At 43.5% G+C, this 23,300-nt stretch overlaps 1 protein-coding gene across 1 annotated transcript in view; it reads left to right on the forward strand.

The window, feature by feature from the left end:
- SLC16A10 (solute carrier family 16 member 10) overlaps positions 1 to 23,300 on the forward strand; it is a gene marked incomplete at its 5' end in the record, with an annotated part of 172,611 nt that continues 149,311 nt past the window's right edge. The window contains 1 exon segment of the mRNA XM_006157003.3: positions 1 to 124. Within this exon segment, the coding sequence (XP_006157065.2) occupies positions 1 to 124 (124 nt within the window).

Here is a 23,300-nt window from a genome sequence, read left to right on the forward strand (position 1 = left end):
ATGCTGGCGGCCATGTGGTGCAACGGGTCGGTGTTCGGCATCCAGAACGCCTGCGGGGTGCTCTTCGTGTCCATGCTGAAGACTTTCGGGTCCAAGGACGATGACAAGATGGTCTTCAAGACAGGTGAGGCGCTGCACCCGCTGCGGGACCGAGGGGACAGGCGCGGGTCCCCGAGCGCATCCCCCGTGCGGGTTGTGGGTCCGCGCCGCAGTGTGGGGAGGCAGTGAGCGGTGGGTCTGTCCGGTTGCAGAACGAGCCTTCAGGTCCTGGGGCCTCTGCGTACCTGGCTTTGTATGGAATTCAGAAGCTGAGACTATGTGCTTGAAGACAAGTAGCACAACTTACTTGCCCAGGTCTTCCTCTTTTTCCTGTGCAGAGTGGTCGCTAACAGTGCAGTAGACTTTCCTCTTAAGGTTTGAAAACAGAACCTCCCGTCCGCAACAACGTCGCACTGTCATTTTTACGGTCTGTCAGAGCTTGACTGCGGGGTTGTTGACCATCTGCCTCCAGGGCTGCACAGGGGTGTGTCTCTTGGCCCGGAGTGCTGGCCCAGGAGTTTGGCAAGGTGGATGAGATTTATCCCAAGGTCAACGGGAGTTCCCAAGAGAGCTCTGAGAGGGAGTTGCGGTTTGGGGCCCTCCACCCCACTCTGTGCTAAAAGAGACAACTGAATCAGCCACTGGGAAGAGGAAGGTTGCCCCTTCCTGTTGTGTTCTTTGATATTTTTTTGCCATATAGTAAATTAGATGCAAAGGTGCAAGCTCAGCATTTTCCCTCTGTAGCTCATTATTACCATGACTTATTGCGCAATCAGGCAAAAAGACAAATCTAAGACCTTCTGTATAACGCTTTTATATGCATTATTTCACTTCTTTCTGCAAGAAGGGCGTTGTCCACTCCATTTGGTAGAGAGCACTGAGCTCAATCAAGTGCCTTGGTGAGTGGAATGGAGAATAGAGCACACGCCAGTTTACCTTCAAGGGCGAAGTGACTAACTCTGGATTCCCCCCATACACACCCGTTTAACCTTAATTTTATACATTTTTTAGAGTGAATGTTTCTTTTCTTAAAATTTTTTGAGAGGTTTTTGCTATAGGGCGCGTGCACTCGCCAGAAAGTCAGAGACAGAGAGATAGTAAGCGAGAAATCAACCCCCCCAGGGTGGATGGCCACACCGCAATCGCTTCTCCTCCATTCTCCTCTCGGGATCTTGGGCACACACACACTTGTGCCTGGCCTGAGTTTAAGCCATTGGGTCAGGGACTTGAACTGCGGTCCACTACATGGGAGTCCAGCAACATAGCCATTATGCTAACTGCTAGTCCCTATAGTGAATACTTACTAGGTTTTTAGTATGCATGCAAGGAATAAGAAGGATTGTAACAACAAATTCTAAGGCAAAGATAATGCTGGGTAATGCTGAGAGTTTTAAAACCGTATTTAAATAGTATACTATTTGTATCATTCTGCAACTTGCTTATCTCCTAATCTGCATCATGTTTGCCACTTAACCATGTAGTGAGTTCCTCAATTTGAGCTGGTAGCTCAAATTCTATTTCATGCTATTTTCTGTTGTATAAATATACTGTACTTCATGTATGCTCCCTTTAATTGACATTTTTTTTTTTTTTGGAGAGGTTTTTGTTATAGGGTGTGGGTGCTAGCCAGAAAGACAGAGAGACTAAAGCAAGAAATCCCTTCTCCATTCTCCTCTTGGGATCTTGGGCACGCATGCACATGTACCCAGCGTGAGTTTAAGCCACCGGGTCTGGGACTTGAACTGCAGTCAACTACATGGGAATCCAGTGACGTAACCATTACACCATCTGCTGGTCCCAAAATTGACATATAAATTGCTTCCAAACTTACTAAAAACAATGCAGCAGTTTGTACTGTCTTAGGTTGACTCCTTGTTCATGTGGAGAAGGTACCATACTTAACCTGAAATTTCTGTTAAATAGCTATTGGAGCTGCCATGTTATGCAGATCAAAGGCCTAGGTATTGGCAGGCAGGTGGCATGGTGGTTAAGGTTCTGGACTCCCACATGGCTGATTGCAGTTCATGTCATGGACCTGACAGCTTGCTTTTGTTCCCTCTGGTGAGTGCATGTGCCCTATAGCAAATTAAATAAATGAAAAATTAAATAAATCTTTTTAAAAAAGGGCTAGGGGGGGCAACAGGCTGTCTAGTGGTTAAGGCACTGAACTTTCATGTAGTTGACCACAGTTTGAGTCCCGATTTGGGCTTGAACTCATGCCAGGCACATGTGTGTATGTGCGCAAAATCCTGAGAGGAGAGTGGAGGAGAAGGGATTGATGAATGACCATCCTCTCTGGGAGATGGTCGCTTTCGGCCTCTCTGTCTCTCTAGTGAATGCATGCACCCTATAACAAAAAATCTCTACAAAAAAGAGGGCTAGGTGTACAAGTGTTAAAATGATAATAACATGGCTTTATTTATTTTTAAAAATAATTATTTAATTTTATTTGTTACTATTTATTTATGTTTTTAATTTGACCAGAGAGAAAGGGAAAATGAGATAGCAAGCCACCAGGTCTGGGACTTGAACTACAGCAGCAGGCCATGTGGGAGTCCAGTGTCTTAACCGCCATGCCTCCTGCCAGCCCCAACATGTCCTTCCTTATTCTTAAGGACGGTAAAGTTTAGCATGATAAATGTATATACAGTAGTAAAACAAAAATAACTTCTCGTCCTTTGTCTATAAATATTGGGTATTTGGGAGAGACCATTGCTTTGCCAGGGATCAGAATTTTGCAGGGTTGAAAGGTCTGCCTACTATCTCCAAAGTTGCAGTTGGTGGCAATGTCTCCGTGCTGGGTAGCTGACACTGAGGAAGAGGAAAGGTACCTGGTTTGTCTCTCGAACTCTTTGAAACTCTCTATTTTTGGTTTTGAGGGCTGTCTTCCTCCATTTACTCAGTGTAGTCCTCGTTATCTCCCTCTGCCACATTTGTGTATGTGTAGCGGGTAAACAGCTGTATGGAGGTGTGCCGTTAAATGTGTGAAGATTTTTGTGCTTACTTGTGTGACTGCTAGGTGTGGTTGTGCCCTTGCACAAGGGAGCCCAATTCAGGAGTAAGTGGGGATCGAAACCCACCTCTGTTCTGTGTGTCCTTTGTCTGAGTTCCACAAAGGGGCCATACGCACTTGTAACGGCCTTGTGTGACACAGCAGCTAGAGTGAACAATGGCCATTGCTTGCCTGCTAGATGAATCTGAAGGGTTGAGGGAAGAAAACAGATTTAAGCTCAGCTGTGAAAAAATGGTTACAGCCTAGCCTTTAAGCTAGTTATTAATGAGATCTCCCTCTTCCACCCTTTTCATTTCCCTCTGCACACGTGTGTACATGCATTTGTACATACGCACACACACACACAGTGTTTCATAAAGTCCATCATCTACGACAGGCACCGAAGTATTTGAGAATAACTGCTTTGAAGTTTGACTGTCCAGGCTTTTTATTTTGATATTCTAATGCTGAGTCATCTATGATCAAACATATGCAAGCTTCAAGTACAAAGCAAAAAATATCTGGGATTTGTTGAAGGCCTTTATTTTTCAAAGTTTCAGTGTATTGTCTTATTCGTGATTGATAATCCTGGCATTAGAAGGCAGTTCTGTCTCCCTGTTTGCATGAACTTGGAACTGATAGTATGTGATGAGCCCACGGGTACAGAGGAAGGTGGTGATGGCATGGGAATGAGGACGCATTTCTGGAGTACTTCCTCTGGCTAAGCACATTACAGGCATTCCTATTTCAGCCTTACTGCAACCCTGTGAGAGGCTTTATTGATATCTTCCTTTTCAGGTGTGGAAACTCAGGCTTAGAACATTTAAATAAGCAATGGAGCCAGAAGTCAATTCCAGATTTATCCGGTTCTCTCCTGGGTACTGTAGAGACAGTGACTGAGGGGCTGGTAGGTGGCATGGTGGTTAAGGCTGCTGGACTCCCACATGGTCGATTGCAGTTTGAATCCCGGACCTGGTGTCTTGCTTTCTCACTTTTCCTCTCTCTTTGTCTCTTACTCTGTCCCTCTCTGGTCAAATTAAGATAAATAAATAAATAAAGATAAATAAGAGAATTCTTAAAAAAAAAAAAATAGAGAGATAGTGACTGAGAGAGACAAGAGTAGCTGTTCCCAGGGAGTTTATAATCCGTTTGGGGATCCAAAGGAGTAATTATTAAGAAGTAATAGACTATTTCCTTGAGGCACTTGCAATATAACAGAACTCAATTTTATTCCAAAAGTGAAATTCTGAGGAAATTTTGATAGGTGGTGGGGGCGGCGAAGGCATTTGATGGCCTCTTTCTTTTTGTTATAAATCTCACGTTGTGAAATTTAGGCTTTGGAAAGGAAAGCAAGCTGGTCTCCAAGTTGGGCAGTAGAAGCAATGGAAAGTGCTGATGGCATCACAGCTGTTATGGTGCCTAGCTGCCCATGACATGGCTCTCAGAGGTGTGTCTCACAGCTTGCTGAGTCAGTAGCACTCGTCCTGGGGGGGTCAGAGGGAGCAAGCTGAGTTTGAGCTGTCACTTTCCAGGTTCTTTTTACCTGTTCACATGTGCATGCTTCTTACCCAAGCGGAGGAAATCAGAAAGTTTTGGGAAAACTGAACCAGGTATGCAAATTAACTGGAACATTGTTTTTCCCTTAAAAATCACAACTTTGTTTTAACTCTGCAGGGTATTGGAAATCTCATGGGACTGAGATGAGTCCAGGTTTTTGTTTTGTTTTGTTAGGTTTGCCCTAGGGCACTTGCACTGGCAGGAGAGAGAGAATGACAGTGTGAAGAAGTGAGAAATCCCCCCATGGGGGATGGCCACGCAGAAATTCCTTCTCCTCCATTCTCCTCCTGCGATTTTGGGAATCCAGTGTGATTTTTAAAGCTGGTGTGATTTTTAAGTTGCCAGATCCTAGACTCGAACCAAGGTTGGCCATGTGGGAGGGTGGCTCCTTAACCACCACGCCACCTGCTGACCCTGAGTCCAGGGTTCTTTTATCTTTCTTACCTAGTGCTTTGGACATTCTCTGGGATCTTGCTAGGGTAGTAATCTCACCTATTTATCTATTATTTTCACTGGAGAAAAGAAAGTATTTTAATGGTTTATTGACTTTTACAGGATAATTATTTAAAAATAATTTTTTTCTGTGTATTTTTAGAATCAGTATTTAGGGAAGTTAATGATATCTTTTTTTCTTTTCTTTTTTTTGGGAGAGGTTTTCGCTCTAGGGCGCGTGCGCTCGCCAGACAGACAGAGAGAGACATAGAGATAGAAAGCGAGAAATCACCCCCCAGGGGGGATGGCCACGCCGCAATCCCTTCTCCTCCATTCTCCTCTTGGGATCTTGGGGCACGCACACACATGCGCCCGGCGTGAGTTTTAAGCCACTGGGTCCAGGACTTGGACTGCGGTCGACTACGTGGGAATCCAGCGACATAGCCATTACGCTAACTGCTAGTTCCCTTAATGATATCTTTTTGAAGAAATTATGTCTTTGTGGTCCAGAGGCTTGGTCAAGAAGACCCTTATTTTAGGAATTTCCAAAATGTCGTCTTCCATAGCCTGTCTGGAAAATAAGGTCTGTGGTTAAGTTTGGGAAATGTTATGCACTACATTCCTCTCTTGGATATTTAAAGTGTGAATCAAGATATTAAAAATGAAATACTTTGGGTCAGCTGGTGGCATGATGGTTAAGATAGCTGGATTCCACATGGCTGAATGCATGGTTTGAGTTCCAGACCCAGGGACTTGAAAAACATGCCAGATGCAAGTATGTGTGTATGGGTACATGTATGCCCAAAATCTCGAGAGGAAAATTAAAAACAAAACATTAAATAGTTTTAAAGAAGTGGCTATCAAAAAAGTCTTGAAAGGGAGACTCTTTGGCCGCAATCTTTGGTGCCTTGAGTGAAGATTGCTCTTTAGAGAGTTAAAGTCAGAAGGCAGGACTGTCAGGAGCTTTTCAGGATGAATGCGTCTGCAGTACCTCTCAGTACATCCTCCTAGTGCATTGAAACTTCAGGTCAGGCAGTGCACACTGAAGGTCTGTTTTCTTCCCCCATTTTCACTATATGCCATGGTCATATCTGTTATGTTGTCAGGAAAGTCATGACATGTTTTTTGTGTGTGTACAAATGTGTCATACTTCCCAGACATCCCGATACATAGGGCAGATGTAGGCTACCCCTACATTTTTTTGACCATAGTTCAGAAGTTAACTGCTGTAGGGGTCAGTGGGGTAGCCTGGTGGTTGAGGCTCTGGACTCCCACATGGCAGACCATAGTTCAGTGGCTTGCTTTCTCACTTTCCCTCTCTTTCTCTTCCTCTCTCTCTGGTGAGCGGACATGTCTTACAGAAAATTTAAAAAGAATGGTAATGAATAAAATAAAATAAGTCTTAAAAAAAAAAAGGTTAACTACTGTGTCTTGCCTTCATGAAAAAGAGTGGTTGGTTTGGTGAGGGAAGCTGCTTGTGTAACTAACCCTTTCTGTATTTTAGGAAAGTTTCTAGTAACAGTGCCTTGTTGAGCTGATTATAGTAACCTGGTTTATAGTACGATGTATTTTTTAACAATTATTTAATTAAATTAATTAAATAATTAGAGAGAGAGATGAAAAGAGTAAAAGCAAGCCGCCAGGTCTGGGCCTCAAACCATAGTCGGCCATGTCTAAGTTCAGCGCTCTTGAGCACACACCACCTGCTGACCCTTGTATTTTTTACAATAGGAAAAATACCTTATTATTTGTTTTTTTTGCACTGGAAAAGATGTGGAAAAGCTAAGGGAATTCAAAGGGGAGTTCATCTAAATGAATAAGTCAGTAGACCACAACATGGTTCCAGGATTTTGGACTAATGAAGAGATGAGTATGGTTGTGAGCATTTCTGACTCCATTTCCAGATGGTTTCTGGATTCAGAAGAAGACTGAATTGTGAGTAGTATAAATAATGTATATTGTTAAATTCTAAGTAAATACAATATGAGTTTTCCTGTGGTGTTTTGTCATGGTATTTTAGTAATAAATTAGCTGCTGAAGAGCCAAATCAAGCAACACTGAATGCGCAACAGCACTGTTTGGTAGAAACGCGAGGTGTCTTTCAGAATACGATGTCTTCTATGCTTTTGTTGTCTGCTCCATCTTCTTACCTGGTCCTCAGTGAACGCGTGGCAGTTCCTTGAGGCGCTCCCGGGCCATGTACTTGCTTCACGTTTTCTGCCTCCCTTGGGCATCTCATACGCCCTGTGGCTCCTGCTACCTTTAGGGTTTCTTATTTCCGTATCTCTTTTCTGTGTTCAAGACCCATATTTATTGTTTCTGGGTAGTTCCACTTGGGCGCACAAGTGTATCATACTCTGCTAAGACGAATTCATTGTTCAGCTACCCCAGATGGCCTCCCCAAGTACGTTTAACCGGCCCACCTACAGACACTTCTTGCTCTCTGAATCTTCTTGCTCTCTGAATTCTCTCAGTACTCCTCTGGCGGCTTAAGTCAGAAACCTGACATTGATGGGGACTTCTTATTTTTCCCCCTTCCTTACCTGTTTTGTTAAACTGAAGTCCGTTTGTGTTTGTTTCCTTAATGTCTCATAAGTCAGTCCTTTTCCTTTGTTGTTTTTGGCCTGTATTATTAGAATGCCTTGACTGGTCTGTTTGTCCTCAGTTATACACCTGAGTGATTTTTGTAAAATACTCACCTGTATCATTTTTCAGTCTCGATGGCATCAGTGACACCCATTACTTTTAGGAAAAACTTTGAAGGCCTGCAAGCTCTGGCCCTTGCCTGGCCCTTGAGGCTTGCCTCTTACCCAGTTCTCCCTTCTAGTTCTTTGTGCTCTGGCCAGTCGAAGGTCTCACGCTTGCCCAAGTCTGTCTCACGGCCTTTACCTCTGTGCCTCTCTTCAGTTTGCTTGTTAATCCTTAAAGATTCTGATGAAATGATTGGCTTTTTTTTTTTAATCCAAGTTTTTATTTTTAAATAAAAATAAAAAATAAGGTTTTTGCTATAGGGTGCATGCACTGGCTAGAAAGAGACAGAGAGACAGAAAGTGAGAAATCACTCCCTGGAAGGGATGGCTATGCCACAATCCCTTCTCCTCCATTCTCCTTTTGGGATCTTGGCCACGCATGCACACGTGCCTGATGTGAGTTTAAGCCACCTGGTCCAGGACTTGAACTGCAATCGACCATGTGGGAGTCCAGCAATGTAGCCATGACGCCATCTGCGGTCCCTTTTCAAAATTTTTTTGACATAGGGTACATGCCTCATTGGGGAGAGACAGAGGGAGACAGTGAGAGGGAAAGTGAGAAATCACCTCTTAGAGGGGATGATTTGGACCATGCTGCGGTCCCTTCTCCTCCAGGGATGTTGGGCACACACGCACATGTGCCCTGCATGAGTTTCAAGCTGCCAGGCCCGGGACTTGAATTGCGTTCAACCATGTCGGAGTCCAGCACCTTAACCAACATGCTACCTGCTGGCTCATGGTTGGCCATTTTATTTCTTGAGTCAGAACCCTGGAACATAACAATGATTATTATGCCACTGTTTGTGTGTTTGTGACATTTTTGATGCATTTGGAACGTTTGATACATTTTGTAATTTTATTTGTGAATGAATTTGAATGAATTATAAATTAAGTTTAAAGTAGGAGGCAGAAAACCTGATTTCTTTCTTTTTTTTTAGAACTTGACCCCAAATTCCTTTTCTAAATTAATTTATTTTACATTCATTCACTGAACATCATCACAGCATACAATATACAATTTTCCATCCAGAATACACTGTATTGTGGCTTAGTTATACATGTTATTGTCAACAAGTAATGTTCCATTTCTTGTTTCATGAATACACACACACACACATATATTCCCTCCATTTCTTTTTTTCTTAAAGAATTATTTATCTAATTTAATGTATTCATTCAATCATTTTCATTTGACCAGAGAAAGACAGACACAGAGAGAGAAGGAAAGTGAGAAAGCAAGCCACCAGGTCCAGGACTCAAACTGTAGTTGGCTGTGTGTGAGTGTCCAGCGCCTTAATCACCATGCCACCTGCCGGCCCATTTCTCATCCTCTGCCATTTCCCACCCTCTTCCCACACTAATTTCAACCTGTTCTAATCTAGCACTCTGGGAAGGTGTCTTAAAGATAGTCCATATCTGTTTAAGTAATAATTTACATAGTCTTTTACCATAAAAGAAAGGCTTTCATCTAGGTGTCATTACCTCCACTTATAGATAAGGAAATTGCAGCTTGTGCAGTTTAAGGTTAGGCCACGTTAGACCACGTGGTAACAGTGTTTGCAGCTCTTCAGTTGAACTTAAGAACATCTCTTTGGCTGGATAAAATGTGTGCTTAGATCAAAGTTGTCCTGAAAGTACATAGATTTCTACCTGCCTCACCTCCCCCTTGAAACGATTTCTTGCAGTTACTTGTATATTCTGTGGAACCTCAGTGTTGTCTTCTACCCAAGTCAGAAATCCTGTGAAGTCATGCTTGGAAGAGAATCCCAAGAAATCTGACCTCAAATTCAAATGAAACAAACAGATCTTAACAAAACCCAGCTAAACCCTCACCATAATTTGCAGTCAGCTCAGCACAGTTCTGAGTACCTGCCGAGCCTGCTGCCTGCCACACAGGGACTGGCGGGTGTCTTTACTGGCAGAGATGGAGATCCAGCAACTCTAGCACTCCTGGGAACTACATGGACCCCCCCACCCCAAAGAGCCCAGTGGAGGAAAGCAGAGTTTTCAGACATGTACGTGGACAGAATGTGCACATCAGACCTTCTTTGCGAAAGCACCCTTGACAACAGCAAAAGCAATGCCTCATTTTTTATATGGGAGCTAGAAGGAAGGAGCCGAGGAAAGGTCTTGCCTTATCCTCAAGTCGGAAGTCTTTTCATTTCGCTATTGTTTTTAAAGAACTATTTTATTTAACTTTCTTTATTTAGTTATTCACTTATTTCTATTTGACCAGAGAGAGAGAGAAAGAGGGAGAAAGAGGGTGAGAAAGCAAGTCGCCAGGTCCGGAACTTGAACCGTGGTTGGCCATGTGGGAGTCCAGTACCTTCAACCACCGCGCCACCTGCCGGCCCCTCATTTCACTATTTTTAAATTATAAGGATAAATATAAACTCTACTTATGAAATAATATATATAGATCAAAGCAGCATTTTGGACACCTTCATTCTTTCTTGGTAAACATAAGAATCTCCCATCCGTCACATTTTGATATGTACCTTTAAGGAGTAGGTAGTTTTCCTTTTCTTGTGCATGAGCATACCCGAGGTTCGGCAGACTGGGCCCTTCTTCTGTGTTTAGCCACCAGCCAAGATGTTGTCAAGCTTCACATCTAGTTGTATTGTGAAAGTAGCTAGGATTCACTTTTTGCTTTTTAAATACAAAAATTATAATATTGAATATGTTTTTCTTTCCTTATTTATTTATTTTTTTATTTGACCAGAGAAGGACAGAGCGAGAGTGAGAGAGGGCAAGAGAAAGGAAGGAAAAGTGAGAAAGCAAGCTGCCAGGTCTGGGATCTGAACTGCAGTCAGCCATGTGGGAGTTCAGCGTTTTCAACCACCATGCAACCTGCCGGCCCTTTCTTTACTTTTAAAAAAAACTTATTGAATGTGCCTTTTTGGAACTTCTGATATGCTCCTTAGTGAGATACTGTGCTTCCGTCCTCCAGTCTCCCCCCTTGAGAATCACTCACTAGAGAATTTTAAACTCAGTTCAAAGTATGCTGTAGATAGTGAAATTTATTAATAAATGAAAAGCCAGTGTTTAAATTAATGGATAAAAATCAGGGAAATGTGCCCCGGTCCACAGTTCAGCTAGTACCTATGTTTTTCTTTTTTTGTTTCTTTTTGCTAAAAATTTAACTGCATCAGCAGTGTTGTGCATATCTGCAGAGAGTCAAAATTTATTTCTGTGATCCATTTAGACTGGATCCAAAAACCAATCCTGAGGTACATTGCTATAAAAATAGAAAACCACTGCGCATTAAGTGGAGGTATTATTGACTTTTCTGGGTAGATAAGTTGCAATGCCAAGTGGAATGGGCGAGCGTAGTCACTGTTTTTATTAGTAAAAATCTTTTCATCTTGCTTAATTAGCCTTTTTATTAGTTTTGACTTCGTGTTGTAATTTCAAATGGCAGCGTCTCAAAGGATTTACATTTGTCAGTGGTTGTTCAAACAACAGCATTCCACAAAGCTAATTGATGTTTCAGTGCGGGAGTTGGGGGGCAGCAAGTAGCCATTGTTGTGCTGTGGTCAGGGAGCGCCCTAGCTTGGACAGGGCTGCTTGGAGTCCTGCAGTTGTTAATGAGTTCCGGTAAGACCTCCCTCACACTAAGCTGTTCTGTAGGAATAAGTTGTACACATGTGATGTTTTAGTTGGAGGTGTTACGTTTTGTTTCTTTCTACTCTGAAAAATGTTCATTATCCACATAGCTAAAGATGACATTCTGACTTTTTCCTAGTCCAAGATTTTTTCCCAGGGGACCTGGGAGAGTAACACCTACAAACATTAACACGGGCCTACAAAAATTAACAGGCCAGTGACAGTAGGCGCTACATCCTGTCCCAAGCACAGAGTTTTAATGGTGCATTATAAGCTTTCTCACCTCTGAACGTGCACCCATTGTTTTGCCGTTTTTTGTTTTGTTTTGTTCTGTTTTTTTTTTTTTTTCCTGAAACAGACACTTGTAATATTCTTTAATCACTAATTTAAGAATTTCAAACTCACCTGTAACCTACAAGCCTTTGCTTCCAGGCGTCTTCCCTTTTGGGGCCAGACTACTGTAAAAGATTCCTTATACTGATTGACAGCTCTCCTGTCCTCAAAAGTATAGAGAAGGAAGCACTACATCTCAGAACCCCCCAAAACACTGCATCTTAGAACCCCCCAAAACATGCTTGTCTTTTTCCTGGTCTTTCCCAAAACTAAGTGACCGACCACTGTCTCCTTCTGGCGAGCGCACGTGCCCTATGGCAAAAACCTTAAAAATATTTCTTCTGTGAGAGGGACAGAGAGAGGTAGAGACAGAGACAGAGACAACATCCTCTGCAGGGCTCTCGTACCGTGCTTCACACCCAGGCTAATAACCAATCTGAATTATTGGTATTTGTGCACTCGGCATGCTCAGGGAGGTCTTGGGATATGAACTGGGGGACCTTCCCTCCGGAGGTCCAGTTGCACCACCTTTGTGGCACTGTTTAGATCCCTGACAAGTAATTTCTTTTTCTTTTTTCTTTTTTTTTTTTTTTTTGAGAGGTTTTTTACTATAGGGCGCGGGCGCTCGCCAGACAGAGACATAGAGACAGAAAGCGAGAAATCACCCCCCAGGGGGGATGGTCACACCACAATCCCTTCTCCTCCATTCTCCTCTCGGGATCTTGGGCACGCACGCACACGCGCCCGGTGTGAGTTTTAAGCCACCGGGTCCGGGACGCGAACTGCGGTCGACTACGTGGGAGTCCAGCGACATAGCCATTACGCTAACTGCTGGTTCCCCTGACAAGTAATTTCTAATCTAAGATCTTATTTGTTGGTTTTTAATGTGTTTCTAAAATCTCAGAGGCTCTTTGGATAAAAAATGGTTCTGTTTTAAATGTTCACTTAGACTGAAAGATTTCAAGTACTACTTCTCAGCGGCTTAAAAAAATTTTTTTAAGGTTTTTGCCATAGGGTATATGTATCACCAGAGAGAACAAAGTAGAGAGCAAGAGGGAAAGTGAGAAATAACCCCCTGGGGGCATGGCTACGCCATAATCCCTTGTCTTCCATCCTTCTTCGGATTTGGGGCATGTCTGCACACAAGCCCAGCATGAAGTCTGAGCCACCGTGTTTGGACTCAAACCATGGTTGGCCATGTGGGAGTCCAGCACTTTAACCACCATGCTACCTGCTGGCCCTCACAGTGGTTTAAATTTTTCTTCTTTTTTTTTGAGAGGTTTTTGCTATAGGGCCTGTGCGCTCGCCAGGAAGACAGGGACAGAGAGACAGAAAACGAGAAATCACCCCCCAGGGGGACGGCCACACCACAATCCCTTCTCCTCCATTCTCCTCTTGGGATCTTGGGCATGCACGCATATGCGCCCAGTGTGAGTTTAAGCTACCGGGTCCGGGACTTGAACCGCAGTCTACTACATGGGAGTCCAGTGACATAGCCATTATGCTAACTGCTCATCCACTGTTTAAATTTTTGAACAGTGCATTTAAGGGCTACCTTAAGGAGGCTAGCCTTCCTTAAAGGATACATGATTTAAAACATTTTTTTTAAAAAGTTTTTGCCATAGGGCACGTGAGTTTGCTGCAGGTGACTGGGAGATCACTCCCTAGGGGAGATAGCCACACCACAATCCCTTCTGGTCATGCCACAGTCCCCTTCTTCCCCTCAGATTGTGGGTCCTCGTGTGCGCCTGGAGTGTTTCCGGCTGACTGGCTGTGGACTTAAACTGAGGTTGTCATGTGGGATCCAGCTACCCCTGAGCAAAGTCTTAACATTGTACTCAGAGCTGGTCCTTTCAGAAGTTTGTCTCAACAAAACCAGAGAACACTGACCTTGTTTTACTTGCGATTTACAACGGATGCTTATGTATTTGTATACGGTGACATATGTTTAGATGTCATTGGTACAGAGTCACAATCCTTTATCCGAGATCCTTTGGCCCCTATATATTTTGGAGTTCAGGGTTTTTTTTGAATTTTGAAGAAGTAACCTGGTACTTACTTCTGTATTTTGTTGTTGTTGTATGTCAGAGGACCAATGTGTACCCCACTGGGGGACAATGCCCCCCAGTGGGATCTGGTCATGCCCAAATCCCTTTCCTCCATTATTCTATCCCATCGTGATTCTAGGAGCATGTGCACACATACGCCTAGCATGTTTTTCCAGCCACAGGGCTGGGATTCAGACTGCTGTTCGCCATGTGGGATCCAGCTCCCTCCACACTGCACTTACCCACTGTGCTAAGGGATGGGCCCTACGTCTGTCCTGCTTAACTCCCCTAGAGGAATCTGAGGGTTCTGTAGTTAAATACATGGACATGTCTACAGCAAAACATGGATGTCCATCCATGAATGGCCTCATGTCAGTTCAGACTACGTTTTGTTTGTGAGTGTCAATACCACCACACAAAAACTTTGGGTTTGGGATTTCAGAATTGTAAAGAGGGGGACCAGCAGATGGTGGAGCGGTCAACATTGCTGACTCTAACATGGCCTACTGTGGTTTGAGTCCTAAACCTGGTGGCTTGAAAGTCATGCAGGGCATGTGTACCTGCGTGCCCAAGATCCTGAGAGGAGATTGGTGAAAGGATTCCTGTCCCCACTGGAGCGTGATTTCTCATTTTCCTTCTCACTGTCTCTGTCTCTCTCTCTGGTGAGCACATACACCCTAAGGCAAAAACCTCTCAAAATAAAAGAAAGAAAAAGAATTCTAAAGGGAAAGTGTGGATTTTTTAAAATTTAACTTTATTTTCCATTTATTTTATTTATCTATTTTAATTTGACCAGAGAGAGAGAGAGAGAGAGAGAGAGAGAGAGAGAGAGCTGCCAGGTCTGGGACCCTAACCGTGGTCTGCCGTGTGGGAGTCCAGCACCCTTAACCACCACACCACCTAGTGCTCCAGAACTGTGGATTTTTACATTTTCTTTTGTTTTCTGTTTCTCTGTGAACTTTTTTTGGATACATTTTTCTGCATTACATATGGTACCTAGTTATTTGTTACAGTAAATGCAGTTTTCTAACAGACTGGTCTGCCTGTTATTTCATCAGGCCTCTTTACTGGGTGTTTGAGTAGCAAGCAGTGTTATGCAATGGAAGTAGCATATCTGTGTATCTTTGAACAAATTCTTTTTTCCTCTCTTGAATTGCTTCTTTGGAATATATGTCCAAACATTAGATTACTGGTTCAAAGGCTGTGAACAACTTTATAGCACTTGTTACACATTGTCAGATTTAGAAAACTGGAATCAGTTTACTATGCCACTGATACCGTGTTGGCTTCCTAAAAGCCCTACCAGTTTTAAGTTTAGCGTCTATCAATATTTGCTAATTTGATCAGTGCCAATGGTATTTTTTTTTAAGAATTACTTTATTTTTATTCATTGTCATCATTTTTGTTTATATATATATATATTTTTTTTTGAAGTTGACGAGAGAGAGAGAGAGAGAGAGAGAACGAGAACGAAAGTGAGTGAGAAAGCAAGCTGCCAGGTCTGGGACTTGAACCACAGTTAGCCATGTGGGAGTCTAGCTGCCTTAAGCACCACACCACCTGCTGGCCCCAATGCCAACGATATTTTAAAAACTAGTTTAAAAACCATATATATATATATATATATATACACACACACACACACACACATACACACGCATATGTATATATATTTGTTTATAAGACTGTGTGCTTGGGACCAGCTGTTGGCATAATGGCTATGTTGCTGGACTCCCAAGTAGTCAACTGCGGTTCAAGTCCTGGACCCAGTGGCTTAAACTCACACTGGGCTCGTGTGTGTGCGTGCCCAAGATCCCGAGGGGAGACTGGAGGAGAAGGGATTGTGGCGTGGCCATCCCCCCCGGGGGTGACTTCTTGCTTTCTGTCTCTCTGTCTCTCTCTGTCTCTCTGGTGAGCGCACGCATCCTATAGCAAAATCCTCTCCAAAAAAAGAAAAAAAAGTGTGCCTTCTCAGGTTTTGACTCCTTTCTCGTGGCAGGTTGGGCATGCCCTTGTTTCCTGTTCTTTGCCCTTTTGGCCCAGGAGTTGATCAGTGTGTTTCTTAGGGTTGGAGGTTAAGGATGGAAGCGAACCATCTGGAGATGTGGCCATGAGGACTTCATGACTCCTCCAGGTGACATCTGCAGCCTTGACTGTTCTCTTTCAGTGCTGTCACCTTGCATCAGCCTCCTCTGGACCTTAATTCTGTTTAAAATATCCTTAACTAACTAATTAATTTTGGGAGTATGCATATTTGTGTTTGTTTAAAATTATTATTTTTTGCCCTATTTTTTAAAGACGATACACGTAGATATCATTTAATTTGTTAAGCACAAAGTATGTACTAAAAGCCATTCAAGGAACAGAATTGGACTTTTTTCATGCTCTTAAGAGGTTATGAGGGGAGATAAAGTGAAAAGTACATAAGGAACTCCAAGGCTAGACTTGGTAAATGCAGTTCAAGCAAGACAGGGGATTTTAGAGGGGGTGAGATGACCTGTGACTGAGCTCCATAAGGACGGAAGCCTGGAGGTAGCTTTTGAGTTTAGGCCTTAAGGTTTGGTAGACTTCCCTTAGCTTATCTTAGAGAAGTGTTTTTCAGGAGGGTGTGTAACCTGGGCAAGGGCTAGCAGGCAGTTCTAATACTGAACATTCCTACCGTGCTTTGCTGCTGTTTTCTATGGCCTTGTTTTACCTGTCTAGCAATCCTTGATATAGCAGTCGTTATCCTGTCGTAGATGGGCTTCCAACACTAGTTGTAGTGGGGCCGCATTTGAACTTAAGCTTCTGGTACGAGGACCCAGGTACTTTTTTTTTTTAATTGCCAATGGACACTTGCATATGCTGAGGGGAAGAAATAAAAAGGGGGGGGGGAGGAGAAAGAGAGGGGCAAAAAATACCCCCAATGAGACTTGGTTGTGTTGCAATCCCTTCGCCTCCCTGTTGCCATTGTATCGGGACTACGGGCAGGCACATACATCCACCCAGTGTGTTTTTCAATGTGTTGCAATCCCTTCGCCTCCCTGTTGCCGTTGTATCGGGACTACGGGCAGGCACATACATCCACCCAGTGTGTTTTTCAAGCCTCCAGGTCCAGGGTTTGAACCATAGTTGACCATGAGGATCTGGTTCCCTTATGGGGCCAGTGGAGGCCCCAGGTTATTTGTATTTGGCTACACGTGGAGCTTATTAAGTGAATGACAGGAAGTTTGGTTTGGCTAGAGCTCAGGATAGGTAGTGGAAAGTCATAGAGGGTAAGGCTGGAAAAGAATGGTGAAAAAGGGGAATGGAAGATCTGAATGCTAAAATAAGAATCTTGGCCAGACAATGGGGAGATACTGAAGGTGTCTGAGGTAGTGCTTTTTAGTGTGTTCACTACAGAGAGACAAAAATAGGAAAGAAAAGTGAGAAAGCATCCCTCACGGGGCATGGTCACACTGCAGCCCTGTCTCCTCCATTTCTCCTCCTTTGGGATTTTGAGCATATGTACACACACACATGCACACACCCAGCATGTTTTTCAAGCTGCTGGGTCTGGGACTCAAACTGCACAGCCCTCCATGTGGGATACAGCTGCCTTACCTACCATGCCACAGGCCAGCCCCCAAAGTAATGCTTAAAACACATCATTGGATCCACATGGTTGACTGCAGTCTGAGTCCTGGCCCCAGCGACTTGAAAAACAGGCCAAGTGCATGTGTGTGCATGCCCCAAATCCCAACAAGATGGAGAAATGGAGAAGAGGGATTGCAAAGTGGCTACACTCTGTGGGAGGTGCTTTCTGTCTCTGTCTCTCTCTCTCTGGCAAGTACATATGCTCACTGGCAGTTAATTTTTTTGTTTTTAAAATAGAAAACAAACAGGTGATTGGGTTGCCGAGAAAATAAATAGGAAGAACACCAATGACAAAGTCCCTGACCAAAAGTTGGAAGAGATTTGAGGGGCGAAAGTGGCAATGGGAATGAAGGGAGAGATGTGAGATGTTTCAAAGGATAGAGAATTCCGGCAGTGGTGGGCGTAGCCAGAGATGAGCACTGAAACAAATGACGTCTGTGTCTGAGGCCATGACTTAATCTTTTTGACCAGGGAGCCCCACATTTTCATTTTATACTGGGCCCCACAGATTATGTGGACAGTCCTGGATGGTGTCATTGGCAGGAGGAACAGGGCCATGTGGAGGAGTTGCTAGGGAAAAGGCTGGATCAGATCTTGGAATTAAAGGCCACCGGGATATCATAGAGCGGTGTCAAGCAGATAACTGGAAATGTAACCTGGGAGCCTTAGAGTGAAGCTGAGGCCAGAGATAGCCCTTGGGAAACCCAGAAATTCTGCCACAAGCAGACCCAGTGGCTACTCCAAGGTAGTTGATTTCTGTAGAAATGATCATATTTAAAAGGAACAAGGGCCAGCCTGTAGTGAGTGGTTAAGGGAGCTGGATCCCACATGGCCAACCATGGTTTGAATCCCAGCCCCTGTGAGTTGAGAAACATGCTAGGTACATGTGCGTGTGTGCCCTAGATCCCAATAGAATGGAGAAATGGAGAAGGGATTGCAGCATGACTATGCCCGATTAGGAGGTACTTTCTCCTTTTCTCTCTTTCTGGTGAGTATACTTGCCTGCTGGCGATTTTTAAAAAAGTGACAATACCTGGGGCCAGCAGGTGGCATGGTGGTTAAGGGTTGCTGGACTCCCACATGGCTGATTGCAGTTTGAGTCCTGGACCTGGCATCTAGTTTTCTCTCTCTCTTACTCTCTCTCTCTCATCCTCTCCTGCTCTGGTCAAATTAAAATAAATAAAAATAAATAAATGAATACATAAAGTGAAATAAAATAATTCTTTAAAAAAGTACCTTCATTTATTTTTTTAAGAGTTTTTTTTTTTTTTTTTTTGCCCTAGGGTGCTTGTGCTTCCTAGAGATAGAGACAGAGACAGTGAGAAATCACTCCCCAGGGAGGATGGCCACACCACCATCCCTTCTCCATTCTTCTCCTGGGATCTTGGGCATGTATGCACACATGCGGGTGTGAGTTTCAAGCCACTGGGTCTGGGACTTGAACCACCATTGGCCATGTGGGAGTCCAGCAACATAACCGCTTTGCCATCTGCTGGCCCACAAAACTTTATTTTTTTTCCTTTTAACTTTTTTTTAAGAATTATTTTATTTTATTTATTGTCATTATTTTATTTTTTTGAAGTTGACCAGAGAGAGAAGGAAAATGAGAAAGCAAGCTGCCAGGTCTGGGACTCAAACTGCAGTCAGCCATGTCGTATCCAACCACTCCAACCACCATACACCTGCCAGCCCAGAACTTCATTTCTTAAAACATCTTTCTAGCATTTAGATTTCTCTAATTTAGATTTGCATTTTTCCAAAGGTTAGAATTAGTATATTTTATTATTTCTTTTAAAAAGTTTTTTTGCTCTTTTCTATAGGGTATGTGTACTCACTGGAGAGAGACAGACAGAGAGAGGGAGAGGAAAAGTGAGAAATCAACCCTGCCCCCCTTGGGGGGATGGCCACTCTATAATCCTCTCTCATCTATTCCCCTCTTAGGATTTTAGGCACACATACACCTGGCATGACCCTCAAGCATCTGGATCTGGGACTTGAACTCTGGAGTTGGCCATGTGGGATCCAGCCACCTTAACCTCCATGGCATCTGTTGCCCCTACCGTCACTGTTTTAAGTATGTATAAAACTTAGTTTTGGGCCAGGAGGTGGTGTAGAGGTTAAGAAAGAGATTTTTCTATAGGGTGTGTGCGCTTGCCTGAGAGACAGGGAGAGGAAGTGAGAAATCATGAAATCACCTCCTAAGGGCAATGACCATGCCACAGTCTCTGGTCCTCCATTCTCCTCTTGGGATTTTGGGCACATATGCACATGTGCCCAGTGTGATTTTTCAAGCTGCCAGGTCTGGGACTTGAACCATGACTGGCCATGTGGGAATCCAGTGCCGTAACCACCAGGCCACCTGCTGGTCCTGTCCCATTAGGCTCTTCTTTAAGTCTTATTTTCAAGATGTTCTAGACCAAGAGACTGAGAATAGCTTAGAATCATTTTGACTAATTTATATGTTGCAAATTTAATTTTGAAGTGGTGGAAAACCCATTCAACAAGCAGATGATGTTATTTCATAGATCAGCCTTCACAGAATTTACTGACTGAGCCAGCTACTTCATTCACGGTTCATAATGAAAACAGACAATTCTTTTCAGTGTAGGTTCTGCTTTTCTAAAAAATTGTCTAGGACAGCTACCAGAAAACGCAAATAAATGACATGAAGTTTCCTACTGACAAGGACTAGGGTGGAAAGTTGTACAGTTTGTTAAGAAACATGATCAGGGGGCTGGCAGGTGGCATGGTGCTTAAGGTGCTGGACTCCCACATGGGTGGCCATTGTTTGAGTCTCAGATCTGGCAGCTTGCTTTCTCACTTTCCCTCTCTCTCTACCTCTCTGTGACAAAATTAAAAATAAATAATAATAACAAATAAAATTAAGTAAAATAAATAAATCTTAAAAACAGGAAGAAACATCTGTTTTTGCACACTCATAATAGACGTCTGAGGTCTGACAGAGGAAGTGTCATCCCAGGTGCTCCCTAGCCAGGAATGGAGTTGATCCTAGTTGAGATAATGGCTGGCCACTTGACCACGCACAAGTGTATTTTGCTTAGTTTCCTGTTCCACAGGGAGCAGTGAGGCTCCCCCCCCCTTTTTTTAAATTATTTTAACTCTATTATTATTATTTTCCATTTTGACCAGAGAGACACAGACAGAGGGAAAGTGAGAAAGGAAGCCACCAGGTCCAGGACTTGAACCATGGTTGGCCATGTGGGAGTCTAGCACCTTTAACCACCATGCCTGGAGGGAGGGATCTTAGAGTATCATTTCATTGCTTCCTAACTGTCCAATCAGATACAATTCCTTTCATCAGTTTGGGGCATCACTGATCTAGCCCTTTTTAGGTGGGCTTGTTCAAAGTCACAGGGCCAGCCAGAGGTAGAGCCCAGGCTGAAGTCAGCCAGCTCGAACCTTTTCTCTCCTTTCATAGCCCCACTGAGCTGGTGTGGGCGCCGCCTTCTTGCCTGGGTCTCCCAGTTAGGACTGTGAGGTAGGAGTTTGGAAACAGGGCCCCAGCTGACCCTGTAAGACAACAGAGCGCCAAGGTACTTTTCAGTGCCTAAAGCACTCCGTGTCAAACAATCGTTTTGGTGCAGATTGGCACCGTGCCATGCGCGGGCACGTGTGTTGACTCATGTGCTGTGCTGCAATCTCTCAGGATTCGGTTTCTGAATTGCTCTCTGTGATTGAAGCCCAGCTGAAAGTGCTGGGAGTGCAGTGACCCTGGAGAAAGAACCAGTAAAAGCAGGGGGTGGATGAAAGGGAATTGCTAGTTGTGCAAGAAGAGGGTATCTGCCCATTTTGTAAGCCAAGACACCCTTGACTTTCCAGTACCTTCCTTCTTTGAGTATCATTGGGCTTGACTTACCAGGGCTGTTGTCTGCCTTTGTGCTTGCTGGGCTTGGTGACTAGTAAATTTGATTTCATGGGGGAAGGAGGAAAAGGAAGTCCAACTACAGCATTTTTCCTCTTAGAGTTTGAGAAACGGAAACTGTGCAATCTTTTAAACCCCATGCCAACATGTCAGACAAGAGACCTGATAGTCACAAAGGTCAGGAATCACAAAACTGCAATGTTAGTTTTGGTTATTGTCTTCAAAATACAGTTTCCTATAACTTGCTGTTTACTTGTTATGTGTATGCTCTCATAATTCGTTTTATATATATGGTAGGTATTTATTTTATAACTTTAACTTAGGAAATAATATTGAGCCTCTTAAATAATTTTTTAAATAATTATTGAGCCTCTTAAATATTTTTTTAAATAATTATTTTACTTTATTTACTTACTTACTTTCAGAGTGAGAGAGAGAGAAGGAGAGTGAGAAGCAAGCCACCAGGTTTGGGACTCAAGCCATGGTTGGCCATGTGGGAGTGCAGTACCCTTCACCACCATGCCACCTACCGGCCCCAGACTCCTATTTTTTAAAAAAGCTGGTATAAGTAATACTTAATCCAATTAATCTGTCTTCTGCCTCTGATTCATCATGATGATGTTGGGTGTCTGGTAGCAACTGAGAATAGGTTATGGAAAAATGTCAAAGCAATGTAATCCCCATTATTTATGGTCGCTTAAGAGGATAAATTAATCATTGGACACTAATCTCAGGATAATTACTCTATTGAGCTGGAAATATCCTCAGTTTTTTGGAAAGCAGGTCAGTGAGTTAGAACTGTCAAAACTGATCAGCTTTTCTAAGTCTAATAACAAGTGAGTAAGAACTACTTGCCTTCAACCTTTCTCTTCCCTGCATTGTAGCATGATCATTCTGTAATTCTGGAAACCGTATATGGAACAGGGAAAGCAGGAGGATGCGCCATCGGTGGTGGCTTTCCAAGTAGATGTTAGACAAAGCTTAGATCCTGACTCCAAGCTGAGGATTAACAAAGATGACTTCACAGGTAAAGGTTCTCAGCCTGTGTGTGCATTTTTGGTTACTAGAATTAGGCAAGTTAGTAATGTTACAAAGTTGGCTTGAATATTGATAATTTATGAGTGAGTCTTTTGGTGGCAAAAATTCCCACTGATGCGTAAAGGAGTCAACATTTCTGAAGTCCTGTGCTTGTTAGATGTGAGAATAAAGACTAGTGTACATTTCAATGCTAAGGGACTAAAGAAAGAAGGAAATCCTTGCTCTGTGTTTTCCACCTGGACACAATGTCTCAATGGCAGACCAGTTTTCACCTTTTGTAATCTGAAGTCTCTTTTCAGGAGGTTCCCCCCAAATTATTTATATATTTATTTATGTAAACTTTTGCTATAAGGTACATGCGCTTGCTAGAGAGAGAGAGAAAGAAAAAGTGAAAGATCACCCCTCCCCCCAATGGCCACACCACAGTCCCTTCTCTGCTATTCTTCTCTCCGGATTTTGGGTACACATGCACATGACCCCGGCGTGTTTTCCAAGCTGCTGACGGTGGGACTATGCAGTTGGCCATGTTGAGCCACCTGCCTTTACTAACACTCCACTGGTTGGCCCCCACGGAATGTATGTGAGAGTAAATGTGCTTACTGTGGGGGTGGAATCAGAGATGCACTGTTTTGTGTCACAATAAAAATAATGTCATTTTGATAATAACAAAATTCACCTGCCAATTTATGTTGTAAACTGTTGGTTTGATAAAACTGCTGCACATAAAAAAGAATTTTGCTGGGGAACCAGCAGTTAGCGTAATGGCTATGTTGTTGGACTCCCACGTAGTCGACCGCGGTTCGTATCCCGGACCCGGTGGCTTAAAATTCATGCTGGGCGCGTGTGCGTGCGTGCCCAAGATCCCGAGAGGAGAATGGAGGAGAAGGGATTGCGGCGTGACCATCCCCCCCTGGGGGGTGATTTCTCACTTACTGTCTCTCTGTCTCTCTCTGTCTGGTGAGCGCACATGCCCTATAGTGAAAACCTCTCCAAAAAAAAAAAAAAAA

This window comes from Tupaia chinensis, unplaced genomic scaffold, assembly GCF_000334495.1.
Source record: "Tupaia chinensis unplaced genomic scaffold, TupChi_1.0 Scaffold000527_1, whole genome shotgun sequence".
NCBI lineage: Eukaryota > Metazoa > Chordata > Mammalia > Scandentia > Tupaiidae > Tupaia > Tupaia belangeri.